This window comes from Heteronotia binoei, chromosome 8 (assembly GCF_032191835.1).
Source record: "Heteronotia binoei isolate CCM8104 ecotype False Entrance Well chromosome 8, APGP_CSIRO_Hbin_v1, whole genome shotgun sequence".
Classification (NCBI taxonomy): Eukaryota; Metazoa; Chordata; class Lepidosauria; order Squamata; family Gekkonidae; genus Heteronotia; species Heteronotia binoei.
Window position 1 is genome coordinate 6,170,681 of NC_083230.1, and position 22,643 is coordinate 6,193,323.

The 22,643-nt window shown below is 48.4% G+C and overlaps 1 protein-coding gene across 1 annotated transcript in view; it reads right to left on the reverse strand.

Moving 5' to 3' along the window:
* Positions 1–22,643, reverse strand: part of RELN (reelin) — a 659,346-nt gene that overhangs the window by 73,288 nt on the left and 563,415 nt on the right. Inside the window, exons 46-47 of the mRNA XM_060246073.1 lie at positions 6,677–6,926; positions 1,555–1,723 (exon numbers count right to left, since the gene is read on the reverse strand). Of these exons, the coding sequence (XP_060102056.1) occupies positions 1,555–1,723; positions 6,677–6,926 (419 nt within the window). The remainder of the gene's footprint in view (positions 1–1,554; positions 1,724–6,676; positions 6,927–22,643) is intronic.

Below are 22,643 nucleotides of genomic sequence, written 5' to 3' on the forward strand. Positions count from 1 at the left end.
TATCTATCTATCTATCTATCTATCTATCTATCTATCTGTCTGTCTGTCTGTCTGTCTGTCTGTCTGTCTGTCTGTCTGTCTGTCTGTCTGTCTGTCTGTCTGTCTGTCTGTCTGTCTGTCTATCTATCTATCTATCTATCTATCTATCTTTTATCAAAGTTATAACCTGCCCTCCCCTGCGGGCTCAGGGTGGCTAACAACAGTTAAAAACCACATAGAATATTAAAAAACAGAATATACAATAAAACCAGTTCCATACGTTTTCCAGCCATAAAAATACAAGGTGCACATCTGATTTTCTAACATCTGGTTATTATTTAACATCAGAGAGCACACCTTGGTAGGAAGTTATCCTGTTCCCATTGAAAATCCTACAGAGCTCTTCCACGGTTCCCATTTCATGGGAGCTTGTGGAGAACTTCCCAGCAGATTGTACCCACAGTTTTGACTGTGGAATCTACTCTACATGTCTGCCTCGTTAAGCTTGAAGCTCACAACCAGCGTTTTTGTGTAAGAACAGGATATTAAAATAGTTACATTATCTGTATGTTTGTTGGTTAAGGATTTGGTGCCCTTTCATTTTAAGATGATAGAAAACTGCTAAAAGAGCCTTTTGTGGAGCACTGATTATTGTTCCAATATTATAGGCATTTCCTGACATTAGCCTCAAAAGAATAATGGAATACAGTTTCCTCTGCCCATATACAACTATTCATAGTCTCCTGTTTTTATGCAGGGGCAATTGCTCTCCCACTGTCCACAGTTTAGATCCACCCGGAGAATGGGTGAGAAAGCTCTGGCTTTTCATCCTGCCCTCCAGCTGCATTGCATTGCAAACATTTGTTGGGAGGCTCAGAAACGCAGGTGGTATCATGCCCTGACCAGCATCATTGACTCTGACCAGAAGTGACACAATGCCATACTGAATTACTCATGAAGCTGCCTTACACTGAGTCAGGCCATTGGTCTCTGGTTTGTTTCGACTGGTAGCAGCTCTCCAGGGTATTAGTTGGAGGTCTTTCATATAGCCTGCCATCTGATCATTCTCACTGGAGATGCTGGGGATTGAATTTGAGATCTTCTGCATACAAAGCAGTTCCTCTAGCAGTGAGCCAAAGGCTCCTCCCCTATTTATCTCCCGCCACACAATTTCCAATCCCAGATGTAGTCTTCAAGCTGAAAAATTTGCCTACACTGGCCTAGAGAATTCAGAGCTTGATTTAGCTAAGCTCATGCTAATGAAATGTGAAATGATTTTGTATAATTACGCTTTACTTTTCATTCAGCGTGTTTCTTTTAATCTGAAGCATCTTAAAATATTTAAAAAATAATAATTCTGCTCATTTCCAATAAATATTTTTTAAATTTACACCTCAGGTAAGTTTCCAAAGACGACAGTAGTGCAGACAAAAAGCAAATGTAGAAAATAAATTTGTTTAACTCTGTTTAGTGCGTGTGTACGCGGCCTGAATAGTAATGGTTACTTAATTTCAGATGTTGAATACAAAACTAATATCTGCCCAAAAATTTAAAGATGCATTAAACACAATATACCTGGTATAAGGAGGAAGTGGTAAAGTAATCCTTGTCCATTTGTTGAAAGTATCTGACACCAGAATCCTCTGGAGGTGGTATTTGTTGCAGTCCACGTTAGTGGGAAGACAGTCGGTCATCACTGGGTGCCACGTCAAGCCCAGGTCAATGGAGTACTCCAGCTCAATAGCTTTAAATAAATAAATAAATACACGGACTAGTCAGTATAACGATATTCTGATCCATATGTTAAGAACATAAGAACATAAGAGAAGCCATGTTAGATCAGGCCAATGGCCCATCCAGTCCAACATTCTGTGTCACACAGCGGCCAAAATATATACACACACACACACACACACACTGTGGCTAATAGCCACTGATGCTCCATGTTCAAACACTAAAGGTCACTAATGTTATTCGCAAGTTACAAGAGAGGTTCTATTACAAATAAAAATTAATTTGGGTTCAGGATATGTACCCAGAGCCATATTCTAGTGCGCATTGCGTTGCATTGCTTTCAAAGACATGATCAAAGGCGGGGGTCATTTTGTAGAAAAAGAGGTGCTGGAGCTCATTTGCATATGCCACACCCCCCTGACATCACCGGGAGGGGCACTAAATTATATCAGCTCAGCATCTACCTTAAAATGCTTCTTGAATTAGAATTGTCATAATCAAACCTTCCTCCAATCATACTTTTTAAATTACTTTCTTCTATGTGGCCACAGTAGTATGATGAAGATTTCCATCTGTCTGCTTTATGTTTTTTTATTTCCCCATTTTATGTGGGCGGAAATATTAGAAAGTTTGTCAAATCTTAGAATTCTGCAAAATTCTCACAGGGGGTTTGAACAATGGAGCCCAGAAGCAAGGGTTTTTTTTTGGGGGGGGGGGAGAAGAAAGAGCACAATAAAATTTAGAGGTTCCGGAGCTCTGCTCCTGTGAGCTCCTGCCCCAAATGAGGCCTGATCGAAGGTCATTCAAAATACTGGCAAAAGAATATTAAATCTAAGAGAGGAAGGGCAGGATTGTCAGATTGGTGTAGCGGTCAAGGTTGGTGAAATCTTATCTGGAGAATCAGGTTTGATTCTCGACTCCTCCACATGAAGCCTGCTGAGTGACCCTGGGCTAGTGACAGTTCTCTCAGAACTCTCTCAATTTCACCTACCTGCAATGAGACTACTGTGAGGACAGGAAGGGAAGGAGACTTCCCACAGTAGGACTCCTTAAGGTTGAGAAAAGTGGGGTACAAAAACCAATTGTTCTTCTGCCAGCAAAGAGGCTGCACTAACTAGGGTTCCCAAACTCCACGTGGGACCTAGATATCTCCCACGATTACTATTTTCAGATGACCAAGATCTGTTCCTCTGGGGGGAAAAGGTTGCTTTGGAGGATGGACTCTGTGACATTATACCCTGCTGAGGCCTCTCACCTCTCCAAGCCCCACCCTCAAAATCTCCAGTTATTTCTCAACACAGAGCTGGCAACCCTAGAGCTGGCAACCATCACCCTTATTGAAGGGTAGCTGGATTTGTGTCCAGCGTGCAGACCAGCCAGGAGGGCAAGGAGAAATGACAAAAATGGAGGTGCATCCCACTGAAAGTAATGCAGTGCAAGCAGCAGCTACCCTGGAATGCATCTGTTCCGTTTCACCTTGCTTGCAATGGAATGGACACTTGGATGTGCACTTTGATGTGCATCTGAATACTCATTCCACTGAAAACTTTGCTATAAAGATAGGCCATGTGAACCGGAACGTTGATTCCATTTTTCTCCCTTTCTATGAGAAGAAAAGGCTGGATCCAGGGAACACAAATTTAAGGGTATGGACTTCCAAGGCTAATCTTCCCCTAATGATCTTGTAAGCTTCAAGGAGGCCACTCCCCTTGACTTAAAGGATTTAAGGAAGCTGTAGTCTTGATGCTTCAAATGCAGCTGATACCCAGAAGCTACTCCATCACACCGTTCACCTGTGGTTTTAAACATGTGATAGGATGGTCCATATGCAGAGAGGTCTGACCCCGGAACTGGATGGCTGGATACAGACGGGCAGCTTTGGGTGCACCAGAGGTGTCTCAAACTGTGCCACTCCAAACTGGAGCAGCCAAATCCCAATCAGATGCTCCCGTACGATGTGTCCGTATATCACACAGGGGGCACTGTGACACAGTCATATGGTTGTTGCACAGTTTGAGTTTCTTTTTTTCTCTTACATTTTCAGTGGCCATGTGCTCATGCACACATGCGCTTATGTGCTCTGGGCAGTTTTTTAAAAAGAGAACAAAATACCAGTGAGCGCCTAGAGCAGATTGGTGGGTTCACACCACCAATCCACCTCACTTGCGCGTTCCTGTGGTCAGACGTCCTGAAAGATGGATGGAGTGCGGCAGAAGAATTTGCAACCACTTCCAAGTGGTAGCTATTTGTTCTGTCTCAGAGACGTTGAAGGATGTGGTGAGTATGGGAGCAGGATGGGAAGCGGCTGTGCCCGTCTGACCTTGCTTTTTTAATCCGCCTGGGGGCTGTCCCTATGGTGGCTCAAATTAGCCATCTGAATTCAATCGATATCTCCTGTTCCAGATGGCTGTTACATTCCCCCAAAAGAGCAGGTTCATAGCTTGGGGGAGCTACTGGGCACAGGTCATCTGTTGGATAGACAGCTGGCAGTGGTGGCCAGAGGCAATGTTCCAAAGGTTCAATTGGTGAGCCAGCTGTGGCTGTTACTGGGCAGGAAACATCTGGCCACTGCAGTGCATGCCCTGATAACTAGATTAAATCACTGCAATGCGTTGTGCATGGGGCAGTCCTTGAAGACTGTCTGGTAGAGAATTCTGCAGCCAGAATGCTGACTGGAGTGGGTCATATGGACCATGTCACTCCATCTGCTTCCAGGCTCAAACCAATATACTGCTTTTGATCTTTAAAGCCCTCTATGGCCTGGGACTAGCATACCTAAAAGACCACCTCTCCCATATGAGCCCACCCAACCTCTCTGGTCATCTTTAGAGGACCCCCTTCAGGCACCCCACCTTCAGAGGATAGAAAGGTGGCAGCTCAAGGAAGGGCCTCCTAAGCCACGGAGATGAAAGTATGGAAAGGCCTGTAGTCACAGCGGTCACAGTAGAAAGGCAGCACATAAATGTTTTAAACAAATAAATGCTACCATATGGGGAGAAATCAGTGTCAGATTTACATATGTAGCATTGCTATCCTGTGCAGAGTTACACTGTTATAAGTACACTGAAGACAATGGGCATAGAAAGGTGTAATTCTGATGGCACTGTAAGGGTATATATCCTCCACAGCTAGTTGCACACATCCCCTTCGAGCCCCATGCTGCAAGGAAAAAAAATGACAGCCTACTTGCTTTTCTTCAGCTGCTATCCTCCACTGAAGGCTACTTACTAAACCCAATCAAGTTCTGAACATATTTCATAACTAAAGTTTATTTAAACACAGAAACATAGACCTGGAATGGACCCCTTCTAGTCCAACTCTTCTCTTCCTGGCTCTTCTAGTCCAACCCTCTGCACAAAGCAGGAAATGACACAGCTACTCCTCCCTATTCCACCGACCACTGGTCTATGCCCAGAGGAAAGTGAAAAACTTCAAGGGAAATTATTTCCTGACAGCTAATTGCTGAGTATAATGGCTGCAAGGGAAGGCCTTCAGTTTTAAAAATAGATTTTTAAAGCTACAGTTGTATGACCAAACTCCTGCTATTATATGTCATTTAATCATTCTCTCAATAACTTTTTATAAGGAAAATTTACCAAGACATAAAAATGGACTGTTTCGTATGGACTATTTTGCTCAGTGATCATTAATTTCTACCTCTATAAAGCCTGTGAGGTTTTACCACCCCAGTCACTGTAATTTATTGCATGTTCCTATTTTTATCACAAAGGGATACTTATATGACTTTTTATAAGGAGGGATGAATAATTTTTAAAATGTCATCTCCTTATTAGAAACACAGTTCCCTCTGGTTCACATGTGGATGCTGACTGTCTTACTGAAATTCACTTAATATAGTGGTTGATTAAAGATGCAGACAGATTAAAAACCTTATTTATACAAAAATTAACAGTTCTGTTACAATGGAGTTAAGATAAACTACAACTCTAAAATGAAATGTAATGATCACATTTCAGGCCAGTCATTAATTTATAGAATTAAATAGCTGCTTATAAATAAATTGGTTAATCTACTTTAGGGATTTTCTTCCAATCTCATTTCCATTTCTAATGTGCCATTCTGAAGTAATTGCCTGCAGTTATTCATGATCGAGGTCTCTTCAGGTCTCACATCAGCTGTATATCAATGTAACTTACACTTCAGAATACAGCTGCATGTCTAAGGTAGGATTTTGATTAGAAGAACCGGATCAATTTAAATTACGATGCACTGTAAAATGAAAAATGACGGAGAACCAATATTGGAACAAGAAGATTATGCTGGAAACATCAAACTGTGTTATCCTAGATTCGAGGTATGCTGAATAAAGAATCACAACCCTTCCTTGCAATTGCGCATATCTTCTATCTTTGTGGGAGTCCTGATGCACAGACAAAGAACTCATATCCACAAGATCTTCCTAATTTATTTAAATGAAAGGTCTACATGTTTTGAAGTGAAGGGAGAATCATTTATGCATCAGTAGGTCAACTCAAGTTCAGGATCAGCATATGGAAAAATAGGAAAAATTCAGAATGTAGAAGCTGGTGTTGAGAATTCGGTGTGCTCATTTTGTACACTTGGAACTGATAAGTCACATGGCGGCCATGTGCAGCCTATGCTACTCCCCCATCTGTCCTCACAGAGGCCCATAAAATCTGTGTTCAAGCATACACTGCTGCCTCAAGAGAGTTTCTATTGCATCAGGTCTCTTTTGCCTCTTTTGCATGTTCAGTTCGTGATTTGTTTATGTACTGGGAAGCCTTCCACATATGTGGACCCATAGCCTATATCAGCATCTAGGACATGAACCTATCCCACTGAGTGAATTAACATGTTCATAAAATTCTTGTAGGCTGCATTTTCTATACTACAAAACACAGGTGGAAAAATATGAGATAAGCAAAGGCTGAAGTATGCCAGAGCACATTGGCAGGTAGGTAATTTATACAGAAGCCTTTACCATAGCAAGAATCAGTGACAGAACAAGAAGCAGCAAAGTCTAATTGCAGGAAAGAGTCCTCATTGACAACAATGTCAGTGGTTACAACATAGCGGATGCTAGCTTTCTCAATGAAGACCAGGGCATCCCCTGTAGAACCACACACAGGCATCTTCGTTCCTCCGGGGTGGAGAAGCCATTTCTTGCTATCCAGTGTATTGAAATCATCTTCCAAAACTGTGTTGCCAGAGATGTTTCCACCAATAAGAATCTAAAAACAAAAAATAAGAGTTTGCTTAATTTATCTTTAGTAAAAGTAAACATGATATTGATAGGACAGATTTGCAGGCATCCTTAAGGCTGGCAAACCAGCATGGTGTCATGATTGGATTAGAATCTGGGAGACCAAGGTTCATGTCCTCACTATGTCATGGAAGCATGTTTGGTGACCAGTCACTCTCATCCTAAATTACTTCTCGGGTTTTTTTGTCGGGAGGCTAAAATGGAAGAGGGGAGAGTGATGATGTAAGCTGCTTTGGGTCTCCACTGGATACAAAAGTTGGGTATGAATATATAAATAAATCAGTAAAAATAAAGGCTGGGTCATTGAAAGAGTGTTCAGGCTTACATTCAGTGGGTACATTTAATAATAATAATAATAATAATAATAACTTTATTTTTATATCCCGCCCTCCCCCGCCGAATCTGTCTACAGTGCTACCAATGGAAGGGATCCTTGTTGCATTTATTTTCATTTTTTAAAAATCTATTTAGAAGACTTTTATCCTGCCTATCCAGGAACCTTCCTGAGGTGCCTTACAAAATAAAATAAACTTTAGGTGAGATGCCTTGCGATTTTTTTTTTTAAATAAAAGACAGTAATTAAAATCTAGCATTAAAATCCAGCCCAGTATAAAACATGGACCACAAAAATAGACCACTGACAGCTTAACAATTCCCAGACTAAAACAGTGTTTAAATAAAACCCTTAATTAAAAGCTTGGGTGAACAGAAATGTTTTGGCCTGGTGCCTAAAAGAAAGCAATGTAAGTATAAGGCGAGTGTCAAGGGGAAGGGCATCCCACAAGCAAGGCGCCCCTATTGAAAAAAGCCGTCTCTCTGGTTGTCGCTGACTTCAGCTCTGAAAGCAGAGACAAGCCTTGTGAGGCAGGTCTTAATTGATGGATAATATGGCAGTATTTTTTCTCTCCAGCCCTTTTGAAAAAAAATTCTCTGAGCATCGTGGTCACTCAGGGCCTGCAGTGGGAAGGGTGAATCACAAAACCACTCCTGCCATGAGCTTTTGTTCCATTTGTGCAAGAGCTCTCTGAAGAGGCAGAAGGGAGGCAATTTCTGCGGATCATCCTGCTGTGTCTCACGCGATTCCTGGGAGTATTCTTATTACTGAGGTTTTTGTGCAGAAGGAATGGGAAGATAGAAAAAAATCCTTTTCTCTCAATAGAATGGAAGCAACCCAAACTTAGCATATATGTGGTGATGTTTTCACCTAACTTTTATAGAACAGAAAAGTTCTGATTTATCCTGCAGTCAATGAGTGTTTAGAGATTTGATCCATATGGGAGAATGACTGCAGATTACTAGTGTGGAAAAGAATTCTAAAAATTACATAACCAACAATCCCTATAAATCAGATAATATTTCAGTCTCTATAGATCTTTCACTGAGTCTGGGTTCCCCCACTTGACTTCAGACCATCATACACACATTACATGGATGGGAACTAATCTGCTGAATTTTAAGGTTGGCAAAATGGGGGGGGGGCAGCTGAAGCCTTTTCTCCCTCCATCCCATAGTCCTGAGCTGAATTCAAGCTCTGAATCCTTGGGAAATTAATTCCCAGCAATGTGACATGTTGGCAATGGTTTGAAAGTCAGATTGGGGAAACAACAGCCCAGATTGAAAGTCAGATTGGGGAAGCAATTATGAAAATTGTCAAGTTTAGTTTAGCCCCAAGGCATCCACTATTCTTAGTGCAAGCAGAACAGAACCAGGGCCGGCGCGTGGGAATAGGCGGGGTCAGCAACTGCCTAGAACGCTACCCTACCTTGGGGGTGCCGCTAGGCACCTCCTCACTCCCTCTTGCCTCTGCAGAGCACTCCTCCAAGCCTGCCGTGGAAGCCTCCAAAGAGCATACTGTAGGGAAAGTGAGGGCACGGCAGAACTCTTGTACACCACCCATCGCTCCCTCTCCCCACCCTGTGTGATGATGTCACTTTTAGTGACATCATCGAGCCACGCGCACGAGACAATATTTCCACTTAAAGGAGCTTGCGGGGGGAGGGGTGTGGCGCGGGGGCCTGCCTCGCGTGGCAGAACACCTAGTTCCAGGGCTGAATAGAACTATGGTGGATGTGGCTTTAGACTTTTAAAAGACTATTGACTAATCACAAAAAGGGATCAAAGCTCATAAACAGCATTGAATGGAAAAGACTTAGAGACTGAATTCAGATATTCAGAAAAGGGGTGGCATGTTTTCTACTAACCATAGAGAAAATTGTTATAAAACATTAGTTTATTTATTTTATTCCATTTTTAGCCTGCCCTTCCTGTAGAACAGGCCAAGGGCAGATTACATCATAAAACAATGAACACTAAAAAAACAATAAAAAAACAATTTAAAATATATAAAATCTAAAACTACAGAGTGACAATAGAGATGAAAATGGCAGGTTCTGCCTCACAGATATGTCCTATTGTCTAGGTCCAGCAGATCTTATAGCACTGGAATGGAATGAAGGGGGGAGGCCGGTAACAAGTGACATCCACTGCCTCAGCTGAAAGCTTGGCGAAAGAACTCTGTTTTACAGGCCCTGTGGAATTGGAGCAGATCCTACAGGGGCCAGATCTCCAAGGAAGCTCATTCCACCAGGCAGGGGCCAGGGCTAAAAAGGCCCTGGCCTTTGTCAAGGCCAGATGGATGTCTGTGGGGCCGGGTATTACTAAAAGTTGTTGGGTCACTGATCGTAAAGACCTACAGGGCTCATATAGGGAGAGGCAGTCCCAAAAGTATGCTGGCCCCTGCCTGTATAAGGCTTTAAAGGTAAGTACCAACACCTTGAACTGGATCCGGTACTCAATAGGTAGCCAGTGCAGTTCACACAGCACAGGATGGATGTATGCCTGGACAGGTGACAATGTCAGCATCCATGCAGCAGTATTCTGCACTAGCTGGAGTTTCCAGAGGAGGGTTAAGGGCAGCCACATGTAGAGAGAGTTACAATAATCTAGCCTAGAAGTGACCATCGCATGGGTCACTGTAGCCAAGCTGTGGGGGGGGGTGAGATATGGGACCAACTGTCTGACCCACCTCAGATGGGAAAAGGCTGATCTGGCAGTGGTGGTAACCTGGGGCTCCATAGTTAGAGAGGCATCCAGGAATACCCCCAAGTTCTTCACCCTCGACATGGGCATCAATGGAGCCCCATCAAAGGATAGGAGCCTGATATCTGATCACAGCCCCCTATAACCTAGGCACAGGACCTCCATCTTCTATGGATTCAATTTCAGCCAGCTCTGTTGCAACCAACCAGCCACGGTTTGCAATGCCCTACCCAATTCCTCTGGGGCCGAATCCGGGCGGCCATCCATAGCAGATAGAGCTTGGCATCATCTGCATATTAATGACACCCAAGCCCATACCTCCAGATAATCTGGGCAAGTGGGCACATGTAGATGTTGAATAACATTGGGGGGGGGGGAATTACTCCCTGTGGCACACCACATTGTAGTGGGTGCTGCTGGGATAGTTCACCTCCAAGCGCCACCCTCTGTCCCTGACCTTGGAGAAAGGAGACCAGCCATTGTAGGGCTAGCTCCTGTACTCCTGCACCAGTGAGGCAGTGGGCCAACACTTTATGGTCGAACGTATCGAATGCTGCTGACAGATTGAGAAGATCAGCAGCGCTGAACCGCCTCGATCTAGATGCTTTCGGAGATCATCTACCAAGGCGACCAACACCGTCTCTGTCCCATGAGCAAAGCGGAAGCTGGACTGGAAGAGATCCAGGACATCAGCGTCCTCCAAGAAAGCCTGAAGCTATGTTGCCACCGCCCTCTTCACTACCTTGCCCAGGAACGGCAAGTTTGAAGCAGTAGTTTGCTAGGACAGTAAGGTCCAAAGATGTTTTCTTCAGGAGAGGACGGACCACTGCTTCCTTCAAGGCCCCCGGGAATGCCCCGTTGAAAGGGACAAGTTGATGATTTCCCTCAGGGGAGTTCGTATGCCGTCACCGCAGGCTTTAACTAGCCATGATGGACAAGGATCAAGGGGACAAGTGGGTTTCACAGCAGCCAGGGTCTTATCAACTTCATCCTGGGAGAGCAAGCTGAAATGGTCCAAAACCGGACCTGAAGATGGGCAAGGGGCTTCCAGTTCCATTATTGCATCACTTGTAGCTGGAAGGTCGCAGTGGAGCGACAAGACTTTATGTCATGGGTGCTGGGGACCCTTCAGAGGAAGTTGAGTCTGATGAGGAAACTGTGCCCCTGCCACCTGCACCAGTGCCCCTGCCTCCTGCTGGAGAAGATCCCAGCCCCCCTGCCTCGCCCTCTCGGGTGGCTCGTGTGCGTGACCGCCTCCGGCAGGACCTCAGGGATCGGAGGAGGGCGGCACGCTCACAAGCAAGACGCTCCCTGAGCCCTGAGTTCTGAGAGGATTCTGGCCCTTCTAAGAGCAAGGATGCTTGAGTGGTAACAGGATCCTGGCTGCCTCCCTGAGCCAGCAATTAGCCCAAACGGGCAACAGCCAGCAGAGGGCTATATAGCTGTGGGCTTTGGGAGGAAGCTTTGTGGAAGCAACTAGTCATCTCCCTGACATTCTAGCATCCACTCCGGCTTGACTTTGGTTCCTGACTCCCTGACTTTGGCTTTGGACTTCTGGACTCCCTGACCTCGGCTTCTGGACCTCAGACCTGCGATACTTCTACAGTGATTCGGATTTGGCGCCTCGGACCCTCCTGCTTACTGGCTACAGACCTCGGACTGCCTCTGGACTTTGCCTGACCCGGCCCCAGCCGTGACAGATTGCTTCCACCGACAAACACCCACTCCACAGGATGGATGCTGAAGCAAGTGAAACCACAGAACTACTGGCTGCGCTCCAAGCCCAGGTACAGCAGCTAACACAGGCAGTAGTGCACTTGCAGCAACAACCTGCGGCCAGTGCTCCAGCCAAGTGCCCAGTTCCCCCACCTGACAGATTTGGGGGTGCCGTGGAAGAATTTCCTGCCTTCTTAGCACAGTGTCGGCTGTACTTTGAACTGAGAGCACGGGACTTCCTCAATGACAAAACCAAGGTGTGTTTCGTCATCAGTCTGTTAAAGGGGCAGGCGGCCAAATGGGCCACACCCTTACTGGTCGCGTCCTCTCCCCTACTGACTGATTACCAGGGGTTTGAGGCCCACCTGTCTGCTGCTTTCTCAAACCCAGTCCAAGCAGCCACAGCCAACCGGAAGATCAGGGCACTGAAACAAGGCAACTCCTCGGTGGCTCAATATGCCACTGAATTCAAGCTCCTGACCCAGGACTTGGCGTGGAATGAGGCTGCCCAGATGGACCAGTTTACTGAGGGGTTGGCAGAGGAGGTCCTGGATGAACTGGCCAGGGTGGAGCAGCCACCCACGCTCCAAGAACTTATCACCCTCTGCCTCCGCATCGATGGCCGCCTGGAACGTCGCCGCCAAGCCAAGACCAGAGGGCGCCAGCTCCCTGCGCCGTGCTACCTGGCTCCTCGCCCGTCCCCAGCTAGTACCAGCACCAAGGATGAGCCTATGCAGCTTGGAGCTGCTCGACCCCGCCTGACCCCAGAGGAAAAGACCAGACGCCGCACGCAGAATCTGTGCCTCTACTGCGGCACGGCAGGCCACTATGCCTCTGGCTGCCCTGCTAAGCATCGGATACCTGGACCTTCGCTGCCACCGCCGCCAAAAGGGCAGCCCCAGGCGTAAGTGGACCCCCCAGCCTGGGGCGACTAGCTGGGTCCTCCGAACAGCGGGCTGATACCCCAGGGCCATTCCTGCTACCAGTCAAACTCCGTCTGCCTGACGAACGCTGGCTGTTCGTGTATGCCATGCTGGACTCGGGAGCGGCCCACTGTTTTATAGATGCCGCCTTTGTGAAGCAGCACCAGATCCCTGTGCAGACAAAAGGGATTCCGTCGCTGGTGGAGGCTATTGACGGGCGCCTCCTCCGTTCTGGCCCCGTCACCCAGGAGACCTGTCCCATCACCTTCCACGTCCAGCAGCACCAAGAACAGCTGCGGTTTGATGTCGCCCGCATGCCTCGCTTCCCGCTGATTCTAGGCCTTTCCTGGCTGAAGCTGCACAACCCCATCGTGGACTGGGCCCAGCAGGAACTACGCTTCCGAGACCCATGCCCCCATCTGACTCCTCCCACCACTCTAGCAGCTGGCATCCCGAGTGGTGGTCCTCAGCTCCCTCAGAAGTATGTGGACTTTGCTGATGTCTTCGAAGAGACAGGAGCTGATCAGCTTCCCCCTCACCGGCCCTACGACTGTGCCATTGATTTGGTACCTGGGGCACCACTCCCGGTGGGGCGTCTGTACCCAATGTCGGAGCCGGAGTTGGCAGCTCTGCGAGACTTCCTGGACAAGAACCTGAAACGCGGATTCATCCGACCCTCAACCTCTCCCCTATCTGCTCCAGTGCTCTTCGTGAAGAAGAAAAGTGGGGAGCTCCGGCTGTGCAATGACTACCGGGCCCTGAACAAGATCACCATCCGCGACCGGTACCCTCTACCACTGATCCCTGAACTCTTGGATCGCCTAAAGGGGGCCCAAATCTACACCAAGCTGGACCTCCGTGGAGCGTACAATTTGGTGCGCATACGGCCCGGAGACGAATGGAAGACCGCGTTTGGGACCCGATACGGGCAGTACGAGCACCTGGTAATGCCCTTCGGACTGACCAATGCCCCCGCTGTCTTCCAGAGGTTCATGAATGACATATTCCGGGACCTGCTCGACCGCTTCGCGATCATATACCTGGATGACATCCTAATTTACTCCCGCAATCCTGCCCAGCACGCCGAGCACGTCCGCCAGGTCCTGCAGCGCCTACGAGCCCATGGTCTCTACGCCAAGCTGGAGAAGTGCGACTTCGACCTGCGCTCCGTCGAGTTCCTTGGGCACATCGTGTCACCGCAGGGGATCCTCATGGACCCGAAAAAAGTAGAAGCGGTCCTGACCTGGCAGGCTCCTCAGAATCGCAAAGACCTGCAGCGGTTCCTCGGTTTTGCCAACTACTATCGGCAATTCATCCCGGCCTACGCATCCCTGACCACACCCCTGACTCAACTACTCCGCCCCAAAGAACCCTTCCACTGGTCCCCAGAGGCCGATAACGCCTTCTCCACCCTGAAGACTCGCTTTGCCACCGGGCCACTCCTGAGATACCCCGACCCCCAGCTTCCCTTTACGGTGGAAGCTGATGCCTCCAACGTGGCCCTGGGAGCAGTGCTGTCCCAGCGCGAGGAGCCGTCCCAGCCACTACAGCCCTGCGCCTATTACTCGCGGCAGCTCACTGCTGCAGAGAGGAACTATACCATCTGGGAGAGGGAGTTGCTCGCGATCAAGGCGGCGTTTGAGGTTTGGCGACATTACCTCGAAGGGGCTCGCCACCCTGTTCAAGTGCTCACCGATCACCGGAACTTGGAACACCTCCAGACCACCCGCCGTCTCAACCAGCGCCAGATCCGGTGGTCCCTATTCTTCTCTCGCTTCGACTTCCGGATCTCCTACATCCCCCATACCCAGAACCGGAAAGCAGACGCGCTCTCCCGGAAACCGGAATACGCCCCTGCCTCAACTGAGACCGCGCCCGCTGCTCCAATCCTGCCGCCCTCAGTATTTGCAGCCACCTCCACTTCACCAGCACTCGTGGAGGACATTCGGGCTAGCCAGGCCAATGATCCCTGGGTCCAGCAACACCTCCAGGCTCTCCAAGATGACCCAACAGGGGAGTTCACGACTCGAGGCGGCCTCTTGCTACACCGCGAACGCCTCTATGTGCCGCCCGGGCCCTTGCGGGCAGAAGTGCTACGCCTGACCCACGACTCGTTACCCGCCGGGCACTTTGGACAGCATAAGACCACCCACTTGCTGACAAGGGAATTCTGGTGGCCACGAGTTCGCGCTGATGTTGCCCGCTATGTCAGCTCCTGTGACGTCTGCCGACGGGCCAAAGACATCCCAGCCAAACCCTCAGGGTTGCTGCAGCCCTTGCCCACATCTTCAGGACCCTGGGATACCATCTCGATGGACTTCATCACGGAACTTCCACGCTCCAAGGGTCAGACTTGTATCTGGGTGGTCGTCGACCTATTTACCAAGATGGCCCACTTTGTTCCGTGCCCGAAACTCCCCACAGCTCAGGAGACGGCCCAGCGTTACCTGCAACACATCTTTCGTCTGCATGGACTCCCAGCCCATCTGATCTCCGATCGGGGCCCTCAGTTCTCCTCTCGGTTCTGGAAAGCCCTCCATTCCAGCCTGGGTACTCGAGTGCACCTGTCCTCGGCCTACCACCCACAGACAGATGGCCAGACAGAGCGCACCAATGCCACGCTAGAGCAATATCTCCGCTGTTACACCTGTTACCAGCAGGATGACTGGACCACTCTATTGCCCCTAGCGGAGTTTGCATACAACAACGCGGTCCATTCATCCACCCAAATGACCCCGTTTGCTGCAACCTACGGGTACCACCCTCGGTTCTTCCCAGCGATCCTACCACCCACGAATGTCCCCGCCGTCGATGCCTACCTGCAAGAACTCCGTGCCAGCCAAGACTTGCTCCGAGAGCAGCTACAGCAAGCCAAGGAGGCATATAAACGGGCTGCGGACCGAAAGAGGCAAGAAGGCCCTCCAGTGCAGCCGGGGGATCAGGTGTGGCTCTCAACTCGCTACCTGCGCCGGCCTGGTCGGTCTCACAAGCTGGATGCACGGTTCATTGGACCCTACCCCGTCGTTGAACAAATAAACCCCGTCGCCTTCAGGCTCCAGTTGCCACCCCACCTCCGCATTCACCCCGTGTTTCATCGCTCCCTCCTTGTTCCGGCTGCACCCCCTGACCCAGCTCGGACTCCTTCCCCACCGCCGCCACCACCAGTGTTGGTGGATGACGAGGAAGAATATGAGGTGCGCCAGATCCTGGACTCCCGGTACCATCGTGGAGGCCTCCAGTACCTGGTGGACTGGGAGGGATACGGCCCAGAAGACCGGTCTTGGGAGCCCGAGGACAATCTTCATGCCCCGGACTTGGTGCACCAGTTCCACAACGACCACCCCGACCTTCCAGGTCCCTCGACGGAGGGGGGCCCTGGGGGGGGGGATAGTGTCATGGGTGCTGGGGACCCTTCAGAGGAAGTTGAGTCTGATGAGGAAACTGTGCCCCTGCCACCTGCACCAGTGCCCCTGCCTCCTGCTGGAGAAGATCCCAGCCCCCCTGCCTCGCCCTCTCGGGTGGCTCGTGTGCGTGACCGCCTCCGGCAGGACCTCAGGGATCGGAGGAGGGCGGCACGCTCACAAGCAAGACGCTCCCTGAGCCCTGAGTTCTGAGAGGATTCTGGCCCTTCTAAGAGCAAGGATGCTTGAGTGGTAACAGGATCCTGGCTGCCTCCCTGAGCCAGCAATTAGCCCAAACGGGCAACAGCCAGCAGAGGGCTATATAGCTGTGGGCTTTGGGAGGAAGCTTTGTGGAAGCAACTAGTCATCTCCCTGACATTCTAGCATCCACTCCGGCTTGACTTTGGTTCCTGACTCCCTGACTTTGGCTTTGGACTTCTGGACTCCCTGACCTCGGCTTCTGGACCTCAGACCTGCGATACTTCTACAGTGATTCGGATTTGGCGCCTCGGACCCTCCTGCTTACTGGCTACAGACCTCGGACTGCCTCTGGACTTTGCCTGACCCGGCCCCAGCCGTGACACTTTATCTGCAAAATAATCCACAAAAGCCACTCAGCCTATATCCAATTCCCTAACGTTTGGCATGCCCTGAGGCAAAGATGTTAAGGATCAAATTAATCTAAATAATTCAGCTGGGCACGATTTTGCAGAAGTGATGGAGGGAGCATAGAACTCCTTTGCTGTCTTCGTCGCCATCTGATAGGTCTTCATAAATGACCTATAAGATGTTCTTGTAGCTTTGTCTCGGGCCTTCTGACACACTCTCTCTAGTTGTCTCAGCTCCTGTTTCAACCACCTCAGTTCCAAGGGGTACCAAGGAGCCAAGTTGGTATGGTGGCAGAGAGGGCGCTGGGGAGCAACCATATTGATGGCTTCAGAAAGGCAGCTATGCCAGTCTTCTGCCAGCTCATCTAATGGGCCACCAGGGGGAATTGGATCCTGCAGAGCCTCCTGGAACCTATTTGGGTCCATTCGGGCCAGCAAGCATAAATCAGCTCACCGCCTAAACAGAGAGGGTTAGGCGTGCATAACTGGGCCTTCAGGACAAAGTGGTCTGATCATGGCACTACATCTGTTGTAATACAGTTCACTTCAATCCCCGAGATAAAGATAAGATCTAGTGTGTGATCCGCTTGGTGTGTGGGAGCTGAAACAACTTGGGAGAGCCCTAGTGCCACCATGGAGGACACCAGGTCCTTAGCCTGAGAGGAGGTCAAATCCTCAGCATGGACATTGAAGTTTTCCAGAACCAATAATCTGGGATACTCCAGTGCCCAGACAGATAAAGCCTCTATCAGGCCAGGCAGGACACTGGCTGGTGTGTTAGGTGGACGGTACACCAGCCAAATGGCCAAGCTCTCCTCAGCAGGCCCACACATTCAATGCCAGCGATCTGTGTCTCAGGGAGTGCCCTGCAGGAGAAAGTTTCCCAGATAAGCATCGCCACAACCCCCCCTCCCCCCGCCCATTATTCCGGGAGTGGTGGAGGACTGAAAAGTCTGGAGGGGCTAACTGTTGCAAGGCAACCATTTCACCATCCCGCACCCAGGTCTTACCAACAATTACCAACATAATTACAGCAGCAAGGCTTCAACTGGCCTATGGACAAAAGTTTCTTACTGGCTCTTTAATTGAGGATTGGTTGAAAGCCTCCGGAACAGAGATTCCCTGGGGTACCGCGAACACTTCCTAGGGGTACCGCGAGATGTAGATGTACTGCAATGCCAGCCAACCCCCCTCCACCTGCCACCTCCCTCTGCGCAGGACAACTCCAAAAAATGCACGCACACAAGGCTGGCAGCGCCGCCGTATGCACACGCAAGGAGGCTCTGCCTGACCCCACCTCCTCAGCATCCTCCTTTTTGTGCACACTGAGACAAACAGCAGCAGGCAACGAGCAGAGCAGCATGTGTCACCTGCTGCCACTGCCCGACTCCTCTGTCCCTTTTCCACCACCCCACCAGGCAGATCACCTGGCTGCTTTCCTCCTCCTCCATCCCTCTAACTGACGGCTGGGCGCCACTGCTGGCAATAGTACTGAGTTGACAGCAGACTGGTAAGCAGCAAGTTCAGCAACATGCCGTGCCAGGAGGAGGGCATGCAGGGGAAAGTTGGCTGGGTGGGCCTTGGGGGCCAGGGCTCTTGAGGCTGCTGAGTGTGATTCCACTTGCACAGAAGGAGCAAGAGGGAGTGAGGCAAGGCAAGTGCACAAAGCTGGGACTACTGGGAGATAAGTGGGTTGAGGGGATGGGGAGGTGAGGCAGAGAGCAGGTGCTGTGCAGGCGGCCTTAAAGAAGAGCTCTGCCTCTCTTCTTTAAGGCACGTAAAATGGTAGGTGCCGAACTGGTGCAAAATGGACCCCCTCCCTCAGTGGTATGGGGAGAGATCCTCCCACGAGTTGCACTAAGTTGCAGCACAACTCTCCCCCGCAGGTCACCTCCTCAGCTCCCATTCACTTTTAATGATCTGAAGGAATAGTATTGAGTATTCAGACATGTTTTCTAATTAGGCTTATTTTGGCGTAGCCACTCCTGGATGAATGGCTGCAAAGTTGTAGAGCACCCAATCAAGGGCTAACCATACTGTGTTAAGCAGAGTCACACCCTAAACCCACTGGCATCGATGAATTTAGAAGGATGAAACTCCATTTCGGATCGGACTGTCAGCCTGGTTTTTCCTACATGCTACTCCTATTGATTTTAAGAACTACATTGGAACTTTGAATGTAAAGACTATACTGGCTAGAAGAAGCATTCAGTTAAAAATGTGCTTTCTTCTGCTTCCAGTCATATTTGAATGAACCCATACCATTGTCTGATGAAAGTGTGCTTTTAGCATACAAAAGCTTTCATTCACAAGTTGCGCATTCCAGGCTAGCATCAGTTCTGACACTGAAAATTTTTGTGTTACAGTTTGGTGGACATTTATAAATCGCATTCAGAACAGTTTCTTAACATTACTGTTGGGACTTGCGTCTGTTGTGTGCTTTGAAGAATTTAAAAATATCATACCATTCTGTCAATTTAATTAGTTTAAATTACATTTATTTTCACATCATTAATTAATGAATAAACAGAAACTTAACAGCAATAAACTATTATATCTCTCACGTAATTAGAAAGTAAATCAATTTTTTAAAAATAGGTATTTTCCTCAAGGGTACCGTGAGATATGAAGAGTGAGGTCAAGGGTACCGCTATGTCGAAAAGGTTGGGAAACACTGCTCTGGAATTTGCTTTGGCTAAGCAAACTCACTTAGATGAATGTTGGGAAGAATAGAAGACTAAATTCAGAATTTATTTTGAGAACTATATGGTAATACCTGTGGTTTAAACAGAATGTATCAGCTGATATTCCTGTATTTTGATTTATTTTTACATTTTTGTGTTTCTGTGAATTGTATGTAATTTAAAATACTTAAATACATATGGAAAAATGAGGCTACCATACAAAAAGAAAGAAAAAGAATTTGTTTAATTGTGAGAATAAAACAAGGAGGTAATCTTAAACATCAATATTAAGAAGTGAATCTCAACTGTATGTACGGTTAAGAGTCTATGGAGTAAGTTGCAAAAAGAATTACAATCCTCTTGTTGAAGGAGAACAGAAAAGATAATTCAGAAAAGGTCTGAATTCCCTGACCTTTTGGCAAGGCGCTGTACTAGATGAACAGATGTGGTGCCATTTCATGTGCCCGGTAGTGCTTTTTATTGTCAGAACTCTCGCAGGTCCTGTTTTCCGCATTATAAACTGCTTCTAAAGGGGTGGGGATTTTAAAAACAGCTGGCAAGGGTTGAAAACAAGATAAGAGCATTCCTGCAAAAGTCCTTTGGTATACCTGGAGGACTCAGTGGATGATAGCCAACAATACCATGGTATGGCTATCTAGCAGTGATAACAGTCCTTGCTTTGTCCAAGTTTCAGAAAGATTGGACCAGGGGATCTGATTCTATGAGCCCCAAAAGAAGGTATCCCTATCCTTCATTATTTTCAGTGGAGGGAAGGCATTTAAAAGGTGTTTAGTCCCTTGGAATGTGATGGCCAGAACTGCCTTTGGAGTTCAGTGATGCTTGTCACCACCTTGCTCCTGGCTCCACCACCAAAGTCCCCAGAGATTTCTTGAATTGGACTTGGCAGTCCTACTAGGAAGTGAGGAGGGCCATGTGGTGCTTTTTCTAGCAGAGTTTCTGATTGAGCCTGCAGATCTAATTGGCTATGCAGGTTTTTTAAAAGTTACTTTAGCAGCAGATCACAGGATCTTCACTGAATGGTTGAAAGTAAATAAGAATATATTTTAAACAATACTTTCATTTAAAAAAGCATCCTGATAAACCGAGCTACTGCTTGAAATGTTGAAGATTTACTATTAGAGTTATTCATAAGTTCACTTCCTGACATTTTATAGTTGGTTCCATCTCCTTTGGCTAGGCTTCCCAACCCTCCTGCCCTGGCGGGGGACCCCAGGATTTCCACCCTCTTCCCCCGCTCCCCAAAAAAATGAAAGCGGGGGGATGGGGGAAAACGGCGCCGGGGAGCATGGCGAGCCGCCCCATCCCGGAGCGGGTGAGGCCGCCGCGCCGCTGCCGCCCCCTCCCTGCCCACCGCAGCTGCTCCTCCGAGATGGGCCCAGGCTGAGCCCATCTCGGAAGAGCAGCCAAGAGGCGGCAGCAGCGCAGGCAAAACCAAAGAAGGGAAGGGCGGAGGTAGGCCAGGAGCATGGCGAGCCGCGAATCCGGGCTCTTTTAGGACCTGGACTTGCGGCTCACCACACCCCCGGCCCGCCTCCACCCCCCCCGATTCCACCCCAGAGGCGGAGTGGGCGAAGCCGCCGCGCCGCTGCCGCCTCTTCTCCGCTCACCGTGGCTGCTCCTCCGAGATGGGCTCAGGCTGAGCCCATCTCGGAGGAGCAGCAACGGCATGCGGAGAAGAGGCAGCAGCTGCGCAGCAGCGTCGCCCGCTCCGAGACGGCTCGCCACGCTCCCCGGCGCTGTTTCCCCCCCCTCCCCCTAGCTCTACCCCAAAGTCTCCTGGCTCCACCCCCAAAGTTCCCAGATATTTCTGGGGTTGGACTTGGCAACCCTACCTTTGGCTCTGCTTCCTGCAGCAGCCATTTTGTAGTTATGCCACCACCATGTCAGAATTCCAAAGGTGCCCCCAGGCTTAGAAAGGTTGGGGAACTCCTGCTTTAGGGGACAGAATAATAAAATCCTATAATTGGAAGGTACCTCCATCTAGTCCAGGGGTAGGGAATGTTGGCTCTCTAGATTTCTCCCATCAGCCCCAGTCGTTGGAACTGATGGGAGTTGTAGGCAAAAAACATCTGGAGAGCCAATGTTCCCTACCCCTGATTCTAGTCCAACCCCCTGCACAATTTAGGAAATTCACAAATACACCCCCCCCCCCCCCGACATACATCCCCAGTGACTCCTGCTCCATGTTCAAAAGACACAAAAACCTTGCCAAACTGGCCTGGAGAAAAATTGCTGACTGACACCAGATTGGCAATCAGCATTTACCTGGGCATATAAGAAAGGGTCACAAGAACTAAGCACTGGTGTAACCCTTTCTATCTTCCTTCTCCTGTCTGGGAAAGTTTTGCTGTATATCCCAGGATATCAATGTACAGAAAAGGATGAATTTCCCTAACAGATGGGGTTACTGTTACCCTGTTTGGTCAGGTGAAGAGCCTGGGCTTCTCCTGCTTTCTGAGTATAGGGTTGCCAGCTCAGGGTTTGGAAATACCTAGAGATTTTGGGGGTGGAACCTGATGATGGTGGGGTTAGGGGAAGGGAGGTCCTTCAGTGGGGTATAATACCATACAGTCCCCCTTCCAAAGTGGCCATTTTCTCCAGGTGCATTGATCTCTATTACCTGGAGATCGACTGTAATCCCAGGAGATCTCCAGACATCACCTGGAGATTGGCAATCCAATTTCTGGGAAGTAGGCTAGTGCTGTGCTTAGGAGTGTTGGTTTCATTACATTTCATTCGGGGGCCATCTAGACAGGTTTGAGTTTACTACGTGGACTTACATTTTGGTAATATTGTAAACCCCCCAATGCAGCAAAAGAATGCTTAAATTACGAACATAAATAAAAGTAATGAAAACTGCAGGGCAAAAGTTGACCTTGTAAACCTGCATAATATGAAATCAGCCATTTGTATGCAGATGACCACATAAGTATTCAAGGATTACAATCATTGTTTTTGTTCATAAAGTAACTAAACTCCTACACTTGCTCAGAGCTGTAATATGCTTCCAGGATTAAGACAATATTTATATTTATTTATTTTATTTAGTATATTTCTATTCCACCCATTCCCCATAGTGTTCAGGGCAGAGTACAACATATGATAAAACAATAAAATACAATAAAAACATTTTATTGCTCTAAAATGCTTTGTTGCTCTAAAAGCCTTAAATCTAGTTTGCTGCCTTCCCCCATCTGCCAGCTCCAAATTAATTATCTTCTGAATCCAGTTTAATATTATTTACTTTGACAACAGCTAGTTAACAGTGAATAACTATGAACTCTTTTCAGTGT